This window comes from Crinia signifera, chromosome 1, assembly GCF_055691185.1.
Source record: "Crinia signifera chromosome 1, ASM5569118v1, whole genome shotgun sequence".
In the NCBI taxonomy this organism is placed as follows: domain Eukaryota; kingdom Metazoa; phylum Chordata; class Amphibia; order Anura; family Myobatrachidae; genus Crinia; species Crinia signifera.
Genome location: NC_139217.1, coordinates 417,582,640 through 417,606,160, shown reverse-complemented (window position 1 = coordinate 417,606,160; position 23,521 = coordinate 417,582,640). Strand labels below are relative to the sequence as shown.

Below are 23,521 nucleotides of genomic sequence, written 5' to 3'. Positions count from 1 at the left end.
GTGACAGTGGAAGAATGATGGGAAAGCATACTGTGTATGAGAACAGGAAAAGGTCAAATTTACCATACAGATGGAGCCATGATAATCCAAGCTGCCGCTTACAACTGTTTTTTTTTTCTTCATGGTGCAAGTGCACACTCACGGTTGTGTGCATATATTCATACCCGCGATCCATTCACTTTTCATTTAGCAAAGATTTGGAGCCCGGCAAACTAAGAGGCCATATCAGATCTGATCGCTGTGCTGTTGTTCCCCCTAAGGAGTGGAAACCCGCCCCTGTGCGGCAGGCAGCGACACTCCCAGAAAATGCTGTGGTGCCTACCACAAATGCTTGTCAACAACTTCTGTCAATCACCTTGCGTACGTCCAGCAATGGCTCGCCATCACTGGATTTGTTCGCAAGGGGACCTCACACATGTGCACAGCGTACCGTGCGCATGCGTGGTCTTTTAATATTTGCATACTGGGTTGGAATTGGGCCCTAAATGCATGCATGATGTGTTCGCAAGTGCATTGCAGGTAAGCTGAATGTGGCTGCATCTGTATTTTCTTGTCATATATGCACCTCCAGCCAATCTAGCCTTGGGGGTTATGGGACATCTATTTGCCCCATGACCTCCAACTCCACCATTCTCTCCTATTGACAAGGGATAGGAGAGTTTACAATTGAAAATGTATGGCAAAGGAAGGTGTATGTGCATGGTGTATCACTGCCAAATTGACATATACAGTATACTGTAGTAGAAGCTTCCACAGATGGTGCATTTTAAGTTAGATTCTTTAGTCCATTATGTGTATCAATGTGATGTATGCATTATTGTGTTGTGTTACTGTACACACTTAGGAGGTTACTGTGGTTGATTCGCAGCCTTGTGAGTCCACCAAACCCCGCCTTGTGAAACGTGGCCTGGCTGACACCCATTCGCAGACTGTGCCATCCATTTGCAGCCTGTGGGGGAACACCCACATCACCGAATGATGGGGAAGGCACACACACATCTAAGGTTGCTCAGAGCAACCTTAGATAGGCATGCACATTCTGAAGGAAGTGGGCGGGCAGCTGACATCCGGTAATGACAGCTACCTGCCCCTGATGCCCACGTCACCGGGTGATTTCTCCTGCTCCACTAAATTGTGGTTTATGGGAAACTATCTTAACCCTTTCAGTGCCAACATCTCTGAGAGAGATGAGAGATGTGCAAAATATCCGCTAAAAATTCCAGCGTCGCTCACATTTGTTATATAAATTAAAATAAAAAATGTTGTGTAAAAAAAGATTATACATGTACTGTATTTCCTATATAAGGTAAATATTACAGGTCATTATGATGAATAAAAATGTTAGTTTGGCATTTGACAAATTCACTTGGCATTCAAAGGGTTAACCTATAATTAGAGTTATGAATTAGAATTAGAGTACATGTGAGATGCTCGTGCACCCCCGTCAGATACAGCCAGCGGTGTAGCTAGGTGCCACAGTGCCCAGAGCAAGGGCATGTTTCGCGCCCCCCCCCCCCCCCCTCAGGCTCTCAGGTGGATGCCACCCCCCCTCCCGTGGGTCTGGGACAAACTGCCATTTTACTTTCTATAGGGTACAGAGACCAGGGGCACACAGATACCCCCCCCCCCCAATACCTGCAGGTGTGTCCCCAGAAGAGCAGTGTTTTCATTAAGCATTGGGGCCGGGAGTGCTGCAGGAGATCTGCCTGGTGTCAGACTCGGTATGTAGTCCTCTCCCTCATCTTCCTCCATCAGCTCTGGGCAGCAACAGGTCCTCAGACTCTCCCTCCACCACAGAGACCGGCTTGGGAGGGAGCGTCTAAGGGCAGCAGCGGGTTATCTCCTCCTCCGTCTCTCCCTGCTGCAACCGCCAGCACAGAGCGGCAGCAGGTCCTCTCTCCCTCTCTCCCTCCTTCAGTCCACAGAGACCGGCTTGGGAGGGAGCGTCTATGGACAGCAGCGGGTCATCTCCTCCTCCCTCTCTCCCTGCTGCCGTCGCCAGCACAGAATGGCAGCAGGTCCACTTCTGCCGCTGCTCTCCCCATTGGAGCAGGTAGTTACGGGCTTAAGGCACACAGGGAGGGCAGGAATGCCATTGCGGTGCATGGCTCCGGCGCCCTATGATCTTTCGGCGCCCGGAACTTTTGCTCCGCCCTCCCTACACCTCTGGATACAGCGCTTCTCCACCAGCGATTGCCAGCTCAGGGAATCTGATGATTCCCTGGGCTGGCTGAGAGGCGCTACATCTGTATATGGGCATGTATGGGTGTAAAAAGGTTATTCAAACAAAATCAAATAGACATTATAGATAACCTTTTCCTTGAAACCCTTAAATGCAATAGCAAAGTTTGAGTGCTCTTCTGGAATAACAGGGCACTTCTGAGTAAATAACCAAAGGTGACATAAAGCAAGCACCTTAAATATGTCTGTTACCTTCATTGAAATACATTAACCCCTTATTTGCTCAAACTCAGAGATTTGCCAGAAGCCCTTTTAACTCTACCCATGGTAACGCAGCATATACATACACTTGTTATTGAACATATTACCGAGGAAGGAACTATTTACAAATTACATCACTTGATGTTCAAATGTTAAAATAGTTATTTGTCTGTTTTTGTTAGAAAATTACATTTTAAACTATACATTTATCTGTTGGAATGATCAAAATCTCTTGCAAGCAAATTACCTGCAATTCAATCTGAAAAACAATTTGGGAATATATTTGTGAAAAATGTCAAACAACGCTGACTAGTTTGCTGAAAATTACCTCTATGTTCTACTAGTCATTAAAAAGAAAATTAACCTTTATTTGCAAACTCTGCATTATTGGATTTACGTTGATGGTGCAGTTAATTAGGGGTCTGGTGCAGAGTTGGACAGAAAATAGGCATAAATTACTCCAAATGCACAGAGAAATAACATGTGTCTGCTCAGAGCTGTCCTGGTCAGCAACAGTAGTAGATGCACCTGGTTACATAGTTACAGAACATGTACAGTAGAAACATTTTTATATGTCTGCCAATCAGTGATGGCTCCAGAGGAGGGGCTACAGCACTGCCCAAAATACAAACAGGGGAGTAATGCCAACTGCTAGCCCAACATCGCTGAACAGGACTTAGTGTGGTTCCGCTATCTGAATTTTAGACTGTGCTGCAGGACCACTTCAGTCCCAAAATATTAACATGGCTGTTACTGCCCCTGAGGGATAAGATCATCAAAATTATAATATACTGTAGTCTTTAGAACTTGCAAATACCCCAAAGCTCATCCTTAGCAATGTTGGACCTTTACCACTTCCAGCCATATAATTATGTAGTTTCCAAGTGTTCCTTTTGGGAACTGGGCAGGGCAGGGCAATGCTGCATTGGAGCAGCATAAGGGGGCGGACTGGGCCCACCGACGTCACTGTTGTGGGTGGTCCCAGGCTGGCGACGTTACATTAGGGGCGTGCCCGGGCCGCGACATCACAAAAGGGCCAAAGTCACTGCGCTGCCGTGGAAGCGCTGGGCATCGCCATCTGCGGCGGCACTGGGCTTCCCCATGCACACGGGCGGGGACAGGCAGCAGGCTCTTTTAGCAGGGTGTTGCTAGAGGGGCAGTGCGCATTTTGCCCTTTCAAAATCGGGCAGGGTGCAGCTAAAACAGCCTAGCGGGAACGCTATTTCCTTATACATACTGATGTACTGCAATTCCAACTTTCATTTAATGAACATATTGAAGGTGCCAATGGCAAAGATTTAGAAAACGACATTGTGGTAAAAAGCTTGCACTTACCAACCTCCACAACACTAGAACAGTTGGGTTCAAGGAAGCCAGCTGGGCACTCACATGTAAAGATATCCTCGCTTAAACCAGACAAGCAGATTCCTCCATTTTCACATGGGTTGGGTTCACAGACATCTCCTGTAAGGTGAAAATACAATTCATCAGTTATATCATTACAAGATACGGCAGAGGCATAACTCAAAAGTCCTGCTGTATATTTCTGATCAGAGTTTAAACAACCATCCAACACAATAGATGAGATAATCACATGGCAGTGTCACATCACCATACCCGGTGGAAAGCCAAGTCAGAAGGTGAGTGGATAGCATTGTTCATAATATAACTGTGTTTATACAGTACATCTTGGGGCTAATTCACAGGTGGACACTATTCAGTAGCATCTGCTTATGCTAAAATACGATATTGCCACAGAAGGCATCTTGTGTAACTACTGTAGATCCCGTCTTTCAGTTCTGTGATCTACAGCTGCAAAGGTTCAGCCATCAGATCAACTGTGAGAACCTCCGCCCTCTGAGTAACTATCTGTCTCATATCCAGAGCTGTGGCCAGTATATTTACAATAGAAACACAAAAACTGTCATTGGAACGAGTAGAAAATGGGTGGGACCACCCATTACCATATTTCTAAATTCGCCTATGGTTGGGAGGCGACCTGTCACTTGCTGAGGAGTTGTGAATAGATGCTGTGTGTGTGAACAACATCTTTTCTGTGGAGATAGGGACAGTGAGGCAGGGATGTGCTGCTGTGAGTGAGGCAGGGATGTGCTGCTGTGAGTGAGGCAGGGATGTGCTGCTGTGAGTGAGGCAGGGATGTGCTGCTGCCTTTAAGGCAGGGATGTGATGTTGTCATTGAATGAGAGAAATGTGCTGCTGTCAGTGAGGCTTTGATGTTCTGCTGCCAGTAGGGCAAGGATGTGTTGCTGTGAGTGAGGAAGATATGTGCTGCCATCCGTGAGGCAGCGATGTGATGCTTTTCTGTGAGTAGTATCACTGCGAGTGATGCTATTGCTTACACTTCCAAAGTGATACAGTTGGTGCTCTGTGATTAGCTGTATTGTAGTTCAGGTGTGTGGTAACTCAGATGTGCGGTTATTGGGAAATAAAGGTCATGTGATCTAGGGGGTTATTCACGTTTGTTCGGTCCTGCGTTCATTCGCACGCAGGACCGATGTTGCGCGTCTGTGCATGCGCAGACGGGTTTCTGCGCATGTGCAGACGTATGGTGCGTGCACCCACGGCAAACTTTCAGTTTGCCGGCTGCACGCACCCATTGTGGCGTGCGGGGGGCGGAGATGGGCAGGGGCGCCGGGCTGCTCCATTACCATATGGGAACACCCAGCGTTCCATGGGTGTTACCATGAGAATGCTGGGCATTCTCATGGTAATGAGGCAGTGATGCTGGTGCGGGGGGCGGGTAGCTGACATCACCGGATGTCAGCTGGCCGGCCATATCCACGCCAGCGTGTACGCATATGTAAGTAACTTAAAAGTCACTTATATATGCGTGCACGCAACACATCATTCGATGTGGGTGGTAACCCGAGGTAGTCGAATGGATGTTTATGCAAAACATCCATTCGCAGCCTGTGCGGGCGAACCCACACTTCGAGGGGGCGGGGGGTTGGCGTCCATTCGCCGAACGGGGTTTGGGAGACTACCAGAATAACCCCCCTAGTGTGTATAGTCATGTTATATCATTATAATACAAGAGGAAGAAAAGAAGAAAAGGATTGTCTTTTTTGCTGGCGCACTAGAAAAAGAAGATAATAAGTAATCAACAAATAAGATATACCTATATCATTATAATACACCATTTTATAAAATGTATATATAATATACAGTACTACGAATAATATTGGCTATCACAGCAATAAAAACAAATAAGTGGAATTGCTGTAAACTGCTGTCAGAAACATAACTTTTAGATATAGCCTACTTTCATTTAGAAGGAAGTGTTGACGTGTTTAGTTGCTGCCAATCTGACAAGAAATGAACAGGCATTTGTTCTGTCTAGTGGTGCAGCATGGCACGCACATACTGGCTGTTTCAGTTGTTCGAATAATTCAGCTATTGCTATGACAATATTTCATTTTAATTATTTACAGGTACTTCAAATGCCTGATGATGAGAAGAAGTCTTATAAAAATAATTGCCATACATACTGAGTGCATAACAATGAACATACTGACAATAATCTCCAGTACAGTACTGTAGCTAGAACAACTACTGCTCTGCTGTTGTGGAAGTACTGTATAGCAATAATATAATACAGTTTTCAGTCAACTGTGCAGATGAGCTACACATTGGCTGTAACCCACCCCCACCCCACATGGCTGTGCTGAAAACACAGTCTTTTCAATTATTTACCCACAGTACTCCCATAACACGCCCACCAGTCTGATTTTTTGGTACTTGTTTCCTAGCACGGCGCCCACGATTTTCAATTGTATGGCATCTTATGCATTGTATCGCATCGCATGCCATATAGCCGCATGCGATGCGATTTTGGCCTCCCTATACGGTTTTTAATTGTATAAGCACCCTAATGGGTGCTTACAATGTTAAATGCACCCCCACGCCACCCCCACTATGAACGCCAATCCGAAGCGTGGTGAGCACAGCGGGCCCACGAGGGGGCGGCGGTACGCGTCCTCCGACCTTTTCATACCCCTACTATCCATGTCGGCATGGAGTTGAATTTAGATAGTGCAGCGAACCCCTGAGCCCGAAGCGTGGCAAGAGCAGCGAGCCCCGCGAGGGGAAGCGTATTACTTTACATGTATTCAGCGTCCACTCGCCACGCTTCGGGCAAGAAGCTGCGCTCGCTGCGCTTGCCACACTATCTAAAATCAACTCCACGCTGACGTGGAAAGTAGGGGTAAGAAAAGGTCGGAGGACGCGTACCGCTGCCCCTTGCAGGCTCACTGCGCTCGCCACGCTTCTGGTTGGCGTTGATACTGGGGGTGGCGTGGGGGTGCTTTTAACATTGTAAGCACCCATTACGGTGCTTATACAATTAATAATCTTATAGGGGGGCCATTTAACATTGAAAACACCCATTAGGGTGCTTATACAATTTAAAATCGTATACCATTGTATATGGCATACAATGGCATACAATGCGATGGTATACGATTTTAAATTGTATAACGTCGGGTGCCATCGCGTAACATTGCATCGTATCGCATTGCATACCATTGTAAGGCTAATGGTATGCGATGCGATGGGCGCCGTGCTAGGAAACAAGTACCAATTATTTTTTTGCATTCACTTTTCGCCACCTCCAAGTCACTGTCCACATATGTTTATTGTTTTCATCTGGTCCTCAACTTCTGTAGCCGGCAGTGTATTAGTGTGCACACCTGAATATGGTGCAGAAAATTCTCCAGAAATCAATGTGAATTTTGTGGATCCAAAACAATCCAAAACCCGTCTTGGCTCTTCCTACGGTTTGGAATTTGGATTTTAAGTCTTTAAGTCAATCACCTGCCAACTGCCATGTTACAGGCTGTGTTTGAAAAAAGTCAGTAGAGAGCTGATTGGCCCAGTGAGCAGGTAGCTGCCGCCCCACCAAATGCATGCTTACACCCCCACACTTTCCTACCCCGGTGTTCAGCTGCGAACACATACGCAGCTGTGGACACAGGGGCAAAATCATTCACTATCAAATGATTTTTCCCCTGCTCGCAGCGATGAGTGAGCCAGGACTCACATGGCGCTGCAAAAGGCCGTGGGAAGAAGGAAGTCACTGAGGTCACAGCCAAGGAATCTCAGCATTTTCTGTGGAATGCCCAGAAAACGGCGGCGCCCCCCCCCCCCCCCAAACACCTGTAAAGTTTCATTCACCCTGCGAGCAGCGTATGCGTGGTTATTTGATAATCAGACAGACTGCAAATTCACAGCCTATCTGAATGGATCTGAATCGGCCCCCAGGAAACTGAGGCATGAGCACATCCCAAGGGCCTACATACAATTATTAATGTCTCTAAGTGTGCATAGACCTTTATGGCTGCAGCAAAAACAGAAAACACTTCGGAGTCTTCACCACTTCACTCCACAACCAGAATTTTAGGAGTTTGGGCCGGGCCTGGTGCTCTGGCATCGATATATAGACGATGTTGGGTTTAGTTGTAATAAATCATTGGAAGAATTATCAGATTATAGATTATAAAACATTGGGCGTACCCATTATTTTATATCGACCTCTATCTAATAGATCTTCTTATACTCTTTGAAAAAACATACATCGCTAAGAACATGTTCTGATGATTGGATCATATATATATATACAATCCCTGATTGGTTTTACCACTGATGAAGTCATTCTGATGAAACGCGTCGGATATCTCTTGAAATAAAAGAATATTTATCTTAAGCATGTCGACAAGCATTGGGTCAGCACCACTAGGTCGACATGCAGCAAGGTCGACATTGGTTAAGGTTGACATGGGTCAATGTTGACATGGATCAAGGTCAACATGGCATTAGGTCGACACAAACATTAGGTCGACATGGGCTAGGTTGACAGTCAAAAGGTGGACATGGGGTTTTTCAATGTTTTTTACCCGAATGTCGACACAGTCGACATGGACACAGTTTGAAGTGCAAAGCATCCCCTCACATTACTCGCTTCACTCACAATTCTTCGGGCACAGTGCCTCGCTACGCTCAGCACACTATTTTATTCTCCCATCACGCCCTAGTGGATGGTATGGCATGAAATACTGCCTGTTGGCACGTCGGCTCAAAAAACAGTGAAAAACCCCATGTCGACCTTGTTGCCTGTCGACCTAGTGGTGTCGACCCAATGCTTTTCGACCTAGTTGTTGTAGACCTAATGACCGTATCCCCTAAAAGGAGGGATATTGGAGGTGCTGCATCTAAAGAATAGTACAATACAGGGTCTTAACCTTTCTCTTCCATAATATTTGTATTAAAAAAAAGTGGTAACAACCAACGTTTCGGAGCAGCGCCCCTTTGTCAAGGTGCAGGTGAGAACCTTGACAAAGGGGCGCTGCCCGAAACGTTGGTTGGTACTACTTTTTTTTAATACAAATATTTCACCCAGACCCAGGAGTGCCAGTCTCTTTTTTCTTGCTGCATCTACACCAGGACTGGCACCAGGGCCCCACTCCCACTACCCTCGGTGCCCCACCCCCCCATGCCCGTACCTGCTGCCCGGCCGCATCTGCGGTCACGGTCCCCTCTCTCCTGGTGTGCCGGCTCCTACTGCTATAATGGAAAGTGACTCTTAGAAAATGGCTGCCCCCATACTGCAGACAAAAAACTGTCTGCAGTATGGGGGCAGCCATTTTCTAAGTGTCAGTTTTCATTATAGCAGCAGGACCGAAACCAGCGCTGGGAGAGACGGGACCATGAAGGCACGGCAGGCAGGTACCGGCAGATACAGCAGCAGGTAACTATAGCATCACAGACCCCCGGCGCCCACACTTTCTCTGTGCGCCCCCGCGGTGGCGGGGGCTGCGGAGCTATAGTTATGCCACTGTATATATATATATATATATATATATATATATATATACACACACACACACACACACACACAGTAAATACACACACATGCAGGATGGTGGTCATTTAACAAGCTGCAGTGCATAGCCTCGGGGGAAGCATGCCTTTTTTGGCTAAGAACAATAAAAAGGTAATGCTTTTGGCTATACAATCTATAGTGTACAATTTTAATTCTTTTTTTTTTTCACTCTATGGTAGTTCTTGAAAGCTAAATAAATATACAAACTTGTTTAATGAGAAAGCTGAATATTGTAAAGCGCAACGGAATCTGCTGCGCTATATAAAAAAACTGTAAATAAATAAATATATGACAAAATATTCAACAATATGCATTTTTGTATTACTGTATCTGAAAAGTCTTCCATTATATTATGAGGGTTTTTTTTTTGTAAAATACTTATATTCAGATCCATTGTAAGAATTAGCTAATGATGGACTATAAAATGTTAAAACTAAAAAAAGCTTTGCTTTAAACTTTTGCAGTGCTAGACCAAGAAAACTAACCCTCACATCTTATATTAATGCAGATTCAATTTTCCACTTCATTTCCCCCCTAGGTAAACTGAATCAGCATATTCTGTAAGACAGTGCCCCGGAAAGGCCTCGAGCAACACTTAAGAGAAAGCAAATCATGGAAAAAAGATACAATATGAAGGTTAGAAAATCCATTGCAGGAAACAGTCCCTGTAGCCTTTACGCTAGCAATGCCCTTTACACTGTTCTTAAAACTCAGCCATGAAGCTGAGACTACAGTGCTGCATTTGATGTCATGACAACTACACGCAAGGGTAATTCCTGGCTCTTCCGTCTCGAAGATGACGTGCTGATCCTGAAGTTTCTATGGCAAGTTGTGCTGCACTGGAGACTAAACATCTCTTTGTTAATTTAATATTCATTTATTATTTATGAATCTATTTCTGACTGTAAATTTATATTTTTGTGACATAGACACAAATATGCCAAGAAACATGATGCGTAATATAGTAGTTAACCCAGTGATTCCCAAACTGTGAGCCTATGCACCCTGGAGAATGTAACAGATGGCTAGGAGGACAGATGGCTGACTTTGATAATGAAATGGGTCTTAAGAGCCTGTTTAAAGTTTTATAGGGTGTTGGAGAGTTTTATAGGGAGAGGTAGAGAATTCCAGAGGCAGGAGGCACCACAGAAGAAAAAAAAACTTGGAGGCAGGAATTGAATTGGATTCAGAAGAGGGAGGGGAGCCAGTGAAAGGTATGAAGATGAGCTGGGCAGCAGCACTGATGATAGATTGGAGTGGAGAGAGGCATTTGTCAGTGAGGGCTGGGGTTTTGTCATCATGAGAGCAGCATCAGTAGTGTCAACAGTGTCAACAGCAGCAGAGAGGTCAAATAGAATAAGCAAAGAACCCTTAGATGTGACCCTTAGATGTGGCATGAAGATCTTGAGGCCAGTTTCTGTGCAGTGCAGAGGATGGAGGCCAAACTGAAATGGGCTAAGCTGGGAGTGAGAGGAAAGAGAAGCAGCAAAGTTCTAGACAATATACTTTGGGGGTTTGGAGGCAAAGGGGTGGGAAAAGATGGGTCGGTAGCTGGAGTTAGGATCAAGTATAGGTTTTTAAGAATAGAAGAGACAGGGGCATACTTAAAGTGATGGGAGGGAGAGACTGAGGGGGTGAGCAAGATGGGAACGGGATGAAAAAGAGGCATAACTGAGGAGGCAAGAAGGGATTTAGTGGGAGGTGGAGGGGGAGGAACAGATGGGGGAGACACCAGGGGTTCAAAGATTAGGAAGAGATAAGGTTCTTGAAGCATAGCTGTTTATAGATGGAAAGAGTAGTACATACATTTGATGAGATAAGAACATACTTTTGAAATGGAGGAAGTCCCCTTTAGGGTGTGATTTCTCCACTATTGCTCAAAAGTATGTGAACATTTTTGCAGATTTCTGGTGCATTTGGAATGCTGAGGGTGAGGTTTTGATCTGTGAGGGTGAATAGTGGTCTATGGAGCAACATATTCAAGGGCAAAAATAAGGGATGCATTGTATATGGCCTTGATTGCTAACCTTGACATTCCAGCTGTTGCTGAAGTGCACATACCAGCATGCTCTGCTTCACATTTGCTATTTGGTCATGCTAAATCTGATGCAGAGCATGCTGGGATGTGTAGTACAACAACAGCTGGAGTGTCAAGGCTAGCCATTAAGGGTATAGGGAAATGGATTAATCAGGACAGTTGAGAGAGAATAGGAAAGAAAGAAGTGACTTAAGCAGGGAAGATAAGGAAACATTGTAGACGACCTCAATTTTACGCTTAGTGATGGAAGCCTTAGGAGGTAGAATATGGAAAGGCAGAGAGGGCTATTAAGAGCAGGTGATGGGTGGCGGGGGGTGTTGTAGAAGTCAGAAATATCGCAACGGTGAGTGAAGACCAGATCAAGTGATTCCCCCTCTCACCGGAGGGTGAGGAGGTCCATTGGGAGAGGCCGAGTGATGATGTCACCTAATGTAATGGATGGAATGTCTAAAGAGAGAAATGAGTGAGCCAGGAAGCAAAGCAATTAAGAAATTTGGTGGGAATGCCAGGGGGACGATAAGTGTCAGCTTCTCAAAGGTTTATAGCATGGACCTCAAATGTATAGAATGCAATGGAAGGTTCTTCTGGTATGACCAACACTACCACTACATTCACCCTTGGGTCAAGGGGTGTATGTGAATTTGAGGCCCCAAGCAGGGAGAACAGTGGATACAGTGTTAGATCCTGTGAAGACAGGATCAAACACATTGCAAACTTTCAATATGGATGGGAGGAATGAAGGATCTTCTTCAGTCCGGATAAACACCCCTCCTAGCTACATAGTTTTTTAATCTATCTTTATGAAGAACTGAACACTGATGACGTATGCATATAAAATGCTGGGTACGTATTTGGTGATATATTGCTAGCAGGTCGGCAGTTGTGTACACCACAATATGTTGGTGATAGAATGTTGTTCACAGAATATTGCGTTGGCCCTGCAGCACAGCCAACACTTGATTTATATGCAGCTATATAAGAACATATGGCTGTGTGTGTACTGACTGCCAGGAACTGATGTAAAAGCTGGGCAGGCAAATTCAATCAAAAAATTGAATTTTTGGAATTTAGCATAGAAATATACAGAACAGTGACACTACCCAGCAGCAGTAAATATTTTGGTCTGTTTCTCGAAAACAGACAATTACAGAATGTACATTAGTGGTGTGACAATGGCACTGCAGCCCAAGCTGCCCAAAATGTCCCTCAAAAAATGTCCGCAGCCTTGGCAGAAACAGTTGCTAGAGGTCCTACTGGACAGATGGATAGGTGTTAGAGGTCCTACCCAGAAGTTAAAGATTTTGGGTAGCATTATATTTATATTGCCCCTGGACACAAAGAATAAAGTTCCTGTTGTTTCACCATTTACGTGAGCCTCCGAGTGCCGCTTATTACCGCTGCATATATCCTGAGGAGCCATCCCCTCTCATGAGAGGGCACCGGAGCAAGCTATCACAGGCATCCACTTTTAAGACCTGAGTGCCGGTCTCATTGGATTGTATATATATATATATATATATATATATATCTGGTACAGACAGGCGGCACTCACAGGATTTCCTTGTGCAAAAACGTGGATTTATTTCAAACACGATCAAACATGTTTCGGGTCTTGCCCGTCCTCAGGGATCAACAGTGTAATACAAGTGCAGATATTTAAACATCTAGGCTCCACGAAGTTTGTTGTGTACATTCTGTCTTGCCCATGTGGATTATACTATGTGGGCAAGACAGAGTGCCAGTTTAAAGAACGCATGGCAAACCATAGGTCGGCAATCCGGCAGGCCTTCAGCACGGGTACCAGTGACCAGCCGGTCGCAAGGCTCTGCGCCCTCATGAAACACAGCATAGCAAGCATTAGATCAAAAATGATTGACCATATACCCCAGAATATCCGAGGGGGGAATAGGAGCACAAGGTTGCTACAGGCAGAATCCAAATGGATTTTTATACTGGACACCCTGTCACCGAGAACAGCATGGGTTGCAGAATTTCATCTAAGTATTTGACTAGTTGTTAACAGAGTATAATATAAGAAATTTATGTAATGTTGATGAAAATCTGCATGACACAGCCTCATTCATCCCTATTGATGAACTATTGACCCATGAATTTCACATTGGTTAAGTGCTTTTAAGGAACATTCTTTTATTAAACTAAATAAGTATAGGTTATTTTCATAATAACATAGTATCATTGAGACAGGCACTAACAATGTGATATGTATATCCAGCGTTTGTATGTTTAAAGCACTGTATGTTTTTTCACTAAATTTTATCATGCACAAGTGATATGGCAGTCTGCTGCCTCCTAAATGGCTTATATTAAGCCTCTTAACCATGTTTTTAACATATCCTTTCTTTCTTATATTTTTTTAGATGTGTCACAAATCACCATGGAGACGGCTTCCTGTGGCGCCCAGAGTGAGGCTTGGCTGAGAGCTGCGGGTCACGGGGCGGGGCGACGGCTGATGACGTGACGGGTGATTCCCAGACACAGTGGTGGGTACCCTGTGTGACGTCATCGGCGGAGCGACGTACATGGATGCGGCGGGAGCCGGACCTGGTGATGGACACCGTAGGTGAGCATAATCCAGGTGGGGTGTGTTTTTTAAGGGGGCGGGTTCTGCCTAGATGTTTAAATATCTGCACTTGTATTACACTGTTGATCCCTGAGGACGGGCAAGACCCGAAACATGTTGGATCGTGTTTGAAATAAAACCACGTTTTTGCACAAGGAAATCCTGTGAGTGCCGCCTGTCTGTACCAGATATCTGTAAGGTCGTATGACCCCATTGAGGAAGGCACCAGGTGATACAACACGAATTCAACCAGCGAGTGCCGGGCAACAAGACTTGAAACCCCTGGCAATGAGCATAAAACCCCTATCAACAAGTATTTGGTTAAAGAAAATATAAGAAATGTATAGGGGGGAGCAAAATATTTTTTGGCAGGGAAGGTGCAAAATTTCTAGTTACGAAATAGTGTACATGCAAATATAAAGTATATCGCAAATAGACTAGGGAGGGATACAGTAGCAGCATACATATATCTGTACTATACAGTATATGCTGTGCTCCCTATATATTTGAGTGAGGTTCTGCATGTTAATGATTCTGCTGCCAGCAGTCGTGCAGTGTGAATGATAATAGCACAGTGACAGCTGGCTGGTGCTTCTATGTACTAAAACTATGTCATTATGACTGATCGCTACTTCCATCTCTCCCCTTTAACCTTAAGAACATGTTCTCTGACCTTGCAAGCTAATGACAGTTCCAGTTTGCTTGCAATCAGGATTTTTGTTGTCAATACTAGTGAGAGTACAACCTACAGTAATAATGCAGCACAATACTTGGTGCATAGAGAATAATGAACCTTATTAGATTATTCTTAATATTTCCTCCATTGTCCAAAAAAATGTTGTTTTGTGAAGATGATAAAAATGATACAAAATTCCATTAATATCTAATGTTTATATCTATTACATATACTGTATGGCATAAACAGTATTGCTATACATTTATTTACATTATTTTATTTCTCTGTAAGACTTCTAAAGAAAACAGTTACCAATAGCAACCAATCATCTTCTATAGACTGTGCTAGATAATTCATAGCTATGAGCTCATTTGTTTGCTGTTTATATCTCCTCCTATATATGTATGACCCAGAAAAAAAAGAAGACTGCTGTATGTGTTAGTATAAAGGGAATATATTTATTATACTGCATAATTACAGGTTGAGTATCCCTTATCCGAAATGCTTGAGACCACGAGCATTTTGGATAAGGGATTTTTTCGGATTTTGGAATATATATTTTTTCCATACTTACCTGGTCCCCTGGTGGTGCCCTGAAGGTCCTCCGACATCTGCGGTGTCCCCCGGCATCCATGGTGTCCCTCAGGATTCTCTTCATTGACATCCCCATGTAAACGTACTCGCGCAATGCACCCCTGGGACCGGAGATGCCACTGAAGAGGATCACGGAGGCCGCCGTGGACATCGGGGGATGAGGTAAGTATGTAAAAAGGGACGGGGAAAAAAATATTCTGAAAAAAACACGGATAAGGGAGACCCAACCTGTACTATATTAGAGACTGGAGTTTATTTACTAAGATGGGTGTTCTATTGAGGATGGGATGTTGCTATGAGCAACCAATCAAAATCTACTTCTAGAAGATAATGGAATCTGATTGGTTGATTGGTTACCCATAGCAATATTCCAGCTTCAATAGAAGTTCCATCTTAGTAAATAAACCCCCTATTCTATGGGCAAACTCTCATTAAAATATCTAAATGGTGCAGATAGCTCACATAAACAATGGAAGAATGAAATACAGAGCAAAAAGGTAATTAAAAATGAACAAAAAGTCAACCCAAGCAAAAGCTCAACGTGGAAATGTCCCACGCATGAAATTTGATATAGGTTTTTTATCTTATTTTTGGTGTTAATTTGTAGTTTTCAGCACATGGTCCTCAAATTTGTATACTGTTTCACTCACATGGATAACTTTGCTTGCCATGCTTTGGGCAGTTTGCCTAGCTCCACTACTGAGTTCAACACACTTTAATGCTCCCAATAGGATGGTAAAGTATGAAAAAGTTTTTAAAAAGAGTAAAAAGAAAACTAAGTAATGTCAACTTTTCATGTGTGGACCATTTGTCCATGAGGACCTATTGATTGTCTACCGTATTTAGCAGTAAGCTGTGGGGTACAGCGTATGCTTTGTTGCTTCATGCACTGGATAACGCCAACCCTAACCCCTCTCCATAGTGCATAACACTAACCTCCAGTCTCACAGCTTAAATTTTAACCTCCTTAGTGCTTAACCCTTCCTTCCTGCAAGCTAGCCCCTAGTCCTCTCCCTAGTGCCTAACACCAACCTAATATTTCATAGCCTAACCCTTATTCCTCTACTTTGTGCCTAACACTACCTCCCATCTTATAGCCTAACCCTCACCCTCCCTAGTGCCTAACACCAACCTCCCATCTCATAACCTAACCCCTAGTCCTCTCCTTAGTGCCTTACACCAACCTCCCATCTTATAGTCTAACCCATAGTCCTCTCCTTAGTACCTAACACCGACCCCCATCTCATAGCCTAACCCTCTCTCTCTCTAGTGCTTAACTATTCCTAACTATTCCTTCATTTAGCCTAACCCATAACTCCTAGTCCTCTCCTTAGTGCCTAACAATAAACACCCAACTCATAGCCTAACTCTCTCCCTCCCTAGTGACTAACTCTTCCTTCTTGGAGTCTAACCTTAACCCCTAGTCCTCTCCTTAATGCCTAACACCAACCTCCCATCTCGTAGCCTAACCCTCTCCCTCCCTAGTGACTAACTCTTCCTTCATGGAGTCTAACCCTAACCCCTAATCCTCTCCTTAATGCCTAACACCAACCTCCCATCTCATAGCCTAACCCTCTTCCTCCCTAGTGACTAACTCTTCCTTCATGGAGCCTAACCCTAACCCCTAATCCTCTCCTTAAAGCCTAACACCAACCTCCCATCTCCTAGCCTAACCCTCTCCCTCCCAAGTGACTAACCCTTCTTTCATGCAGCCTAACCCTAATCCCTAGTCATCTCCTTAGTGCCTAACACCAACCTCCCATCTCGTAGCCTAACCCTCTCCCTCCCAAGTGGCTAACCCATCCTTCATGCAGCCTAACCCTAATCCATAGTCATCTCCTTAGTGCCTAAAATCAACCTCCCATCTCCTAACACTCCCCTCCATTCCTTGCAGATAGTTGGCAATTCAATGTGGATATTTTAAGTCAACATCATAACTGTTGGCACTATGAACATTAGCATTGTGACTACATTCCTTTTTAACATGCACCATTCAAATAATAAAGTAAAAGAAAAAAAAAAATAAGTCTACCCTTATGTGCTATAAAAGTTGAGTGTTGAAATATTATCCTTTTCATGAATAGAAACAAAGTACATAAATCGCGCTCCAACTAGTTATTATACCCGTCCATTATATGAGACGTTAGTCATTTTTCATGATAATCCTACAACTGAAGATAGCTCTATCTACCGCAACTGCCAATGGTTCATATACCCATATTGACAATTATTTATTAGTTATTTGCAGTTTCTTATATAGTGCAGCAGATTCTGTTGTGCTTTACAATTGTAGACAGTGATAAAACAAACTGGGTAACAGCAGACAGACTTGGAGGTAAGAGGGCCCTGCTGCAAGCTTACAATCTATAGGGAGATAGGAGGGAAACACAAGGACAGGCACCAGTCATAGCATAGCAGTTCAACTAAGTTGCAAGTCCAGAAGGGAAGCTACAGTATATAATACATAAGTTCCTTATGCGTGTGGAACTTAAATATGATAGGCTTGCCTAAAGAGGTGAGTTTTCGGGTAACACTTGAAAGTTTGGAGGCTAGTGGAGAGTCTTATTGTGCGTGGAAGGGCATTCCATAGTGGAGGAGTAGCTCGATGAAAGTCCTCTAATAGCGAATGGGAACTAGTGTTCCGTGAAGAAGAGAGACACAGATCTTGTGCAGAATGGAGTGGTCGAGTTAAGACTTATTTTGAAATAAGTACAGAGAAATATGCTGGTGTAGGTAAGATGAGAACCAGAAAAGGGCTGTATCATTAAGACGTAGGGAGTGTATTGTATGAGAAGAGTTTGATCATTAGTGTAAAATGCAGCAGAATAATGTAGAAGAATGAGTAGTGAGTAATGGCCTTTAGACTTAGCAGAGACCAGATCATTCACCACTTTAGTCAGTGCTGTCTCAGTGTTGGAAACAAAAGCCTGACTGAAGTGGGTCTAATAGGGTGTGAGAGTTAAGAAAGTGCGTGAGGCGAGAGTAGACAAGTCTCATGAGTAGTTTATACTGCTCGCAAATTGCAAAATGCAGGTTCGCACCGGGAATTTGAAATGATTCAGTCCTGGCGCGAACCTGAATTTTGGGATGTTTACATCCCCACAGCGAACCGGCATTATTGCCTGTTTGCTGATGTCCTCCGGTGGTGCGGTGGAGAGTCGTCGCATCATTGGGGTCGCGGGGAAGGAGGCAGTGCTGCTCCAAGCGCTGCCTCTTCCATAGTGTGAATGGGAAACGGGTCCGATATGTATTACAGTGTTGCTACTCATTTACGGGACACGGTAACCACTTTCACATAGCACTAATTACCAGGTGAAACGGGCATGTACCTGGTAATTATTTGCGATGTGAAAGAGGTATTAGAGAGGAATGGGAGCTAAGAGATAGGACGGTAGTTAGAGAGAGATTAGGTTTTTTGAGAATGGGTGTAATAATTGCATGTTCAAACAGAGAAGGAAAAGTACCAGTAGCAAGAGAGAGATTTTAGTTAAGGTTGGGATAAGCACAGGAGACAGAGTTTTAATGACTTGTGCAGCAGGAGGATAAGAAGAGTGTGGATTCTTCCTTTTTATTTGTGGGCTCAATTGAAGAGAAAGTGCCAGAGGGTTAATCTTTATTCATAGAAAGGAACAAGGGCTACACTGATGGTGTACACCTGGCAATATAAATGTACATTTATTTGATAGAAGACTGCTGGCCAAGGCTTTTGCAGAGACACAAGGGGTCATTCTGGATCATTCGAAGGGGGCCGAATTCAGCCCTATTCCGATGCTAGGGGGTCTTCACATGCGCATGGTCTTTTATGCGCATGTGAAAACCCTGACTGCAAACTGCTGTGGCGAGTTCCTCACTCGCCGGGTAGTTCGCAGAAGGGAGGGAGGGATGAAGAGGACAGGGCGGTGCTGAGCCATGGGAATGCCGGGCGCTTAGTGGGCATCCACATAAAAATGCTTGTCCCGACGGTCACAAATATAAGTCAGTTGAGAATGATTTCTCCTGCAGCTTCGACATGTGAGGGGATGTGTCTTTGTTACACATTCCCTTGCATGCTTGCAAGGGGAAACGTTGGCAGCGGGGGCGGGATTCGCGAGACGGCGACACAGGTGCTCGGAAAGCTGCAAGCTTCACAGTTTACCGAGCTGATTAGAATCAGACCCACAGGGAGATGTATCAAACCTTTGAGAGAGATAAATGCAGAAGTTTCCCATAGCAACCAATCAGCATACAGTATATTCTTTGCAAGCAGCAAAGATAGAGAGAGGCTAAACATATCATAGACAAAATATGATGACAGGCGAACGGGTCATTCATTGTCACAACATCACAAGAATATGCTAAGACAAACAAAGCAATGCGTGTAATGCCTCCAAATACTTAATGTCAATGAGGATTTTCTTTTCCTTCCAAGCGATAACTTTTTACGCCTACAGTATATAGAATAATCCTGTTAATATTGTCCACTGTGAGCTTGGATTTATCACACCAGATATCAGTCAGTTTAAGCACTTCTGTATTTACTACTGAATCTATATTCCCCTCAATGAAGATGATTTGTCCAGTTAAAGAAATATGAAAAACCCACAATCTAAGAACAGATTGTAATATTTTTAATGGTTTCATTTACAGATAGCTTGTTAATGTGCTGCATAAATGAAATCTAGTAGTTGTGCTACATGTGCTTTTATTACACGTGGTTTAAGAGAATAATTACAGAGCAAAGAAAAAGTTTCATTACTTCTGTCAAAACATCCTTGTATGCGTTCATCTTCCACTGTGCTGTACTGTGCCTGCACTGTGACCCAGCGTGATGTCATTTTATTCTAACAAGTAAATCTAGTGCCTTAATTCACAATCAGAAACACAAAGGGCATAGCAGATTCGAAGTATCAAATACACTGAAAGTACTGTAATTCCATTTAGTCAGATGATGTCGTTTAAAAAAAACTAACTAAATTAGTAAAGACACTTATCCTTTTAGTTCTCTTGTGCTGAATCTATTCCCTGTGTATGTATGATGTATTGAAACAAGCAATAAAGGCCTTGTAAAACCAAAGCACTTTATTTAGATTGTATAGTATGTCTGAGATTGGGGGAGTTGTGCTGGGGTTCCGACAGCTCTGCTGGGCCCCAATAAAATAAGGGGGCATGGCCAATGGGAGGGGGCGTGGCAACAACCTTGTAAAATGAAAAAAGACTTACCAGAGGGAGTGCAGGTTGGATCGCACACCCACTTGGGAAGAGAGAGGACAGGGTGCCACTGCAGATGCCTCTCTCCCCAGCTCAGCACACAGCAATGAGCAGCGTGTGCTTTGCTGGGGAGAGGCTGCTGCGGCGGCGGCAGCCTGTCCTCTTGGTCCCACTGCCCGTCTTTTGGCAACAGGGGATGGGATAGTGGGCACCGGGCCCCTCCATTAGAGTGGGGCCTGGGTAAAAAGAACCTCCCCCTTCTCAGTGCCACTGGAGATGTATCAAACCATGGTAGGACTTAAAGCGGTGAGAGCGGTACCATTCAGCTTATAATTTTTGCTGATACTTTATCTAAATGCACTTTATCTTTCTCCAAGTTCTAATACCTCACCCTCTTTAGGTGTCCATACACTAGTGCGATATGGGCCCTTTTCAGATGAAAAGTGTCAAATCACATAAGTTTCAGCTCCGATTCAGATCCACTGTGCGGTTCAGTGCGCATCGGATCGGAGCCAGAGATCCTGCCGCAGTTCAAGGGAAATCTTATGTGACTTCTACCTCTAAAAAGTGAATGGGGGCCTTTGGGAGCATGAGCCTTTCATCTTCTGTCTCTTATTATCAAAATGCCTCTATTGCATATCGTTCAATAACCCAGATTACTGGTGAACAACATGGAAATGGGAGTGGATTAATATTGGTAGTGGTAAGAGTAGATTGAAATGGTGTAACCTAATTTGCCCCAATATTTGGTATAAATAGTAATTTTATTGTCTAACAGAATATCGGAGCAAAGAGTAGCAAGAAATGATTTGGTCAACTAAACAATATATAAATTGAAATGAAATCAAACAGACCATCTCTAGTAATAAACATGATTAAGTTTTCTAAAACTAGACAAGAAAAATAAAAAGACAACAGTGCTAAAAAAAAAAAAGAGAGAAAAAAGCATGTGCTAAACAATCAGGGTAAATCCACAGAACTAAATTAGTTCCTACTCGGCTTCACTCAGAGGCATGCAGAAGAGCACTTAAATGTTAATTGTTTCAGTTTCATTTATACACAAAATTAGATTAATTTTCTTCTTAACAGGATTACAGTTTAACCCTGTGTATTTTCCCTGTGAAGAATTCTTTTTTTCATTTTTACAGAATCATAACTACTGCTCACTAAAATAAATACATTATCATTAGCACAGATAATAAATGATACCCTCTTTTAATGGAGGCTCAAACCAAGCTGCTGTCACACTATAGCGAAAGTTCTAAGAGAGTAATATATAATCAAGTTAATACATTCAAAGGCAGTTTTGTGGAGACAATATATATGGTGCGCTTGAAAAATAGGGGGGAGCACTGTGCTTTGTGATCTAATTCAAAGCCCCTCCCCCCCTTCCCTCGCACGCTGCATTCGCAGCATTGCATGCAGGGACAAAATCATTCGATGTTCGCCGACCATCGAGTCATTTTGTAAGTGCTCGCAGATCTAAGAAACCTCTGTGGTGTCTTAGATCTGCGGGCGCCCTGTGCGGGAAGCGGGCGGGCTGCTGGCATCCGCTGACGTCAGCTGCCCACACTCCACATGTGCGTCATGGGTGCATTAGCATGGGATCGCAAAGTGTTTTCATGGGAACGCCCATGAAACGTTGGTCGTTCCCATGGGGTTATGGACCCAGCAGGGTGTGCTAGCATGTGGGCGTGGCAGGGGAAGCGGCGGCCGTGCTGCCGCTGTAGCATGACCATCATTAACAAGGACCTACCTCACCATAGTTAACAACCCCCTCCCTTCAGGCAAGGGAGGTCTTCATTAATGACGTTCACGCTGCAGCGGCAGCATGGCTACTGCTCTCTCACTGTCAAAGTAACTCAGACCCTTTCCCCATTTTCATTCATCCAACACATAAACTTCAAGAACTGAGTTTTCACTCTCTGCATAATATATCCCAACCCATGACAGCTGTCATTGTTATGGGGTTATAAATGTTATTAATTTCACTGGTCAGTGACATTAATATTATGGAACAACTTGTGTACATGCGTATGTATATATATATATATATATATATATATATATATATATATATATATATATATATATATATATATATATATATATATATATATATATATATATATAGGAGGTGAGGCGGCACTCCAAGTTTGCACAGGTCCCAGCAGGGAAGGCATTATAGTCAGCGATGCCCTCCGTGCTTGGATCCAAACGGAGACAAGTACATGTAGTGTAGGGGGGGTGGCGGCACTCGCAGTGAAATAATCACACAACTAGGCAGAAGTTACCAACGTTTTGTGGCAGTGTCGCCACTTTATCAAGGTGTATATATATATATATATATATATATATGCACACACATATTTGTGTGTATACAGTATATGTTTATTTATTTACAACTTATTTGTTCGGAGTCCTCATAGTAAGCTAAAAACAATGGACTATTTATACTTAAGAAAATTAGCATTTCTAAAAAATAACAATGCTGCCCAGCATGCTATACAAAACAAATATCTAGATCTGTCACAAGCTGTCATTTATCTTAAAGTACAGAGAATCATTCATGCTGTTCTAGCACAACACAATAATTGCTGCAATAGAAGCTGAGCACTTCATTTAAGAATGCTTTTAAAGAAACACAGACATGGAATACTAACTTCTAAATGTCTACCATGAATATTTCACAATTTTGTTTGTAAATTGTACATGAGCAGTAGAAGAACATCATTTACATATACGCTACTATTCTTTCCAAAATTCTGTCCACCCTCTGATTTGTTACCAGCCATTTCACTCTCCAAATGTCTGTCTTTAGTGTCCTTCAGTAAAGGTAAAGGTGTTATGGGTGCATAGTAATACAAAATCCCCTGTCACAGCTAAAATGCAAATGTGTTACTCTCTGATGATTGAATACTTTTACAAATATACTTGTAGATCTTTTTCCAATGTTAGCAATTTAGGCAGGGCCTGTGCCAGACGGGGCTCACCCACTGTAACCGGGGGGGGGGGGGGGGGAGGGTGCAATGCCAGGTGATGCTGTGCTGGCAGCTGTGTCGCTCCACAGGTGGGGGGTGGAGGCTTGTTGGTGCCAAGTCACTC

The 23,521-nt window shown here is 43.7% G+C and overlaps 1 protein-coding gene across 5 annotated transcripts in view; it reads right to left on the bottom strand.

The window, feature by feature from the left end:
• The window catches only part of EDIL3 (EGF like and discoidin domains 3), a 510,230-nt gene that overhangs the window by 407,998 nt on the left and 78,711 nt on the right, over nucleotides 1-23,521 (bottom strand). For all 5 annotated transcript variants that reach the window (XM_083151831.1, XM_083151829.1, XM_083151832.1 and 2 more), the window contains exon 2: nucleotides 3,778-3,906. In XM_083151831.1, coding sequence (XP_083007957.1) covers nucleotides 3,778-3,906 — 129 coding nt within the window. The remainder of the gene's footprint in view (nucleotides 1-3,777; nucleotides 3,907-23,521) is intronic.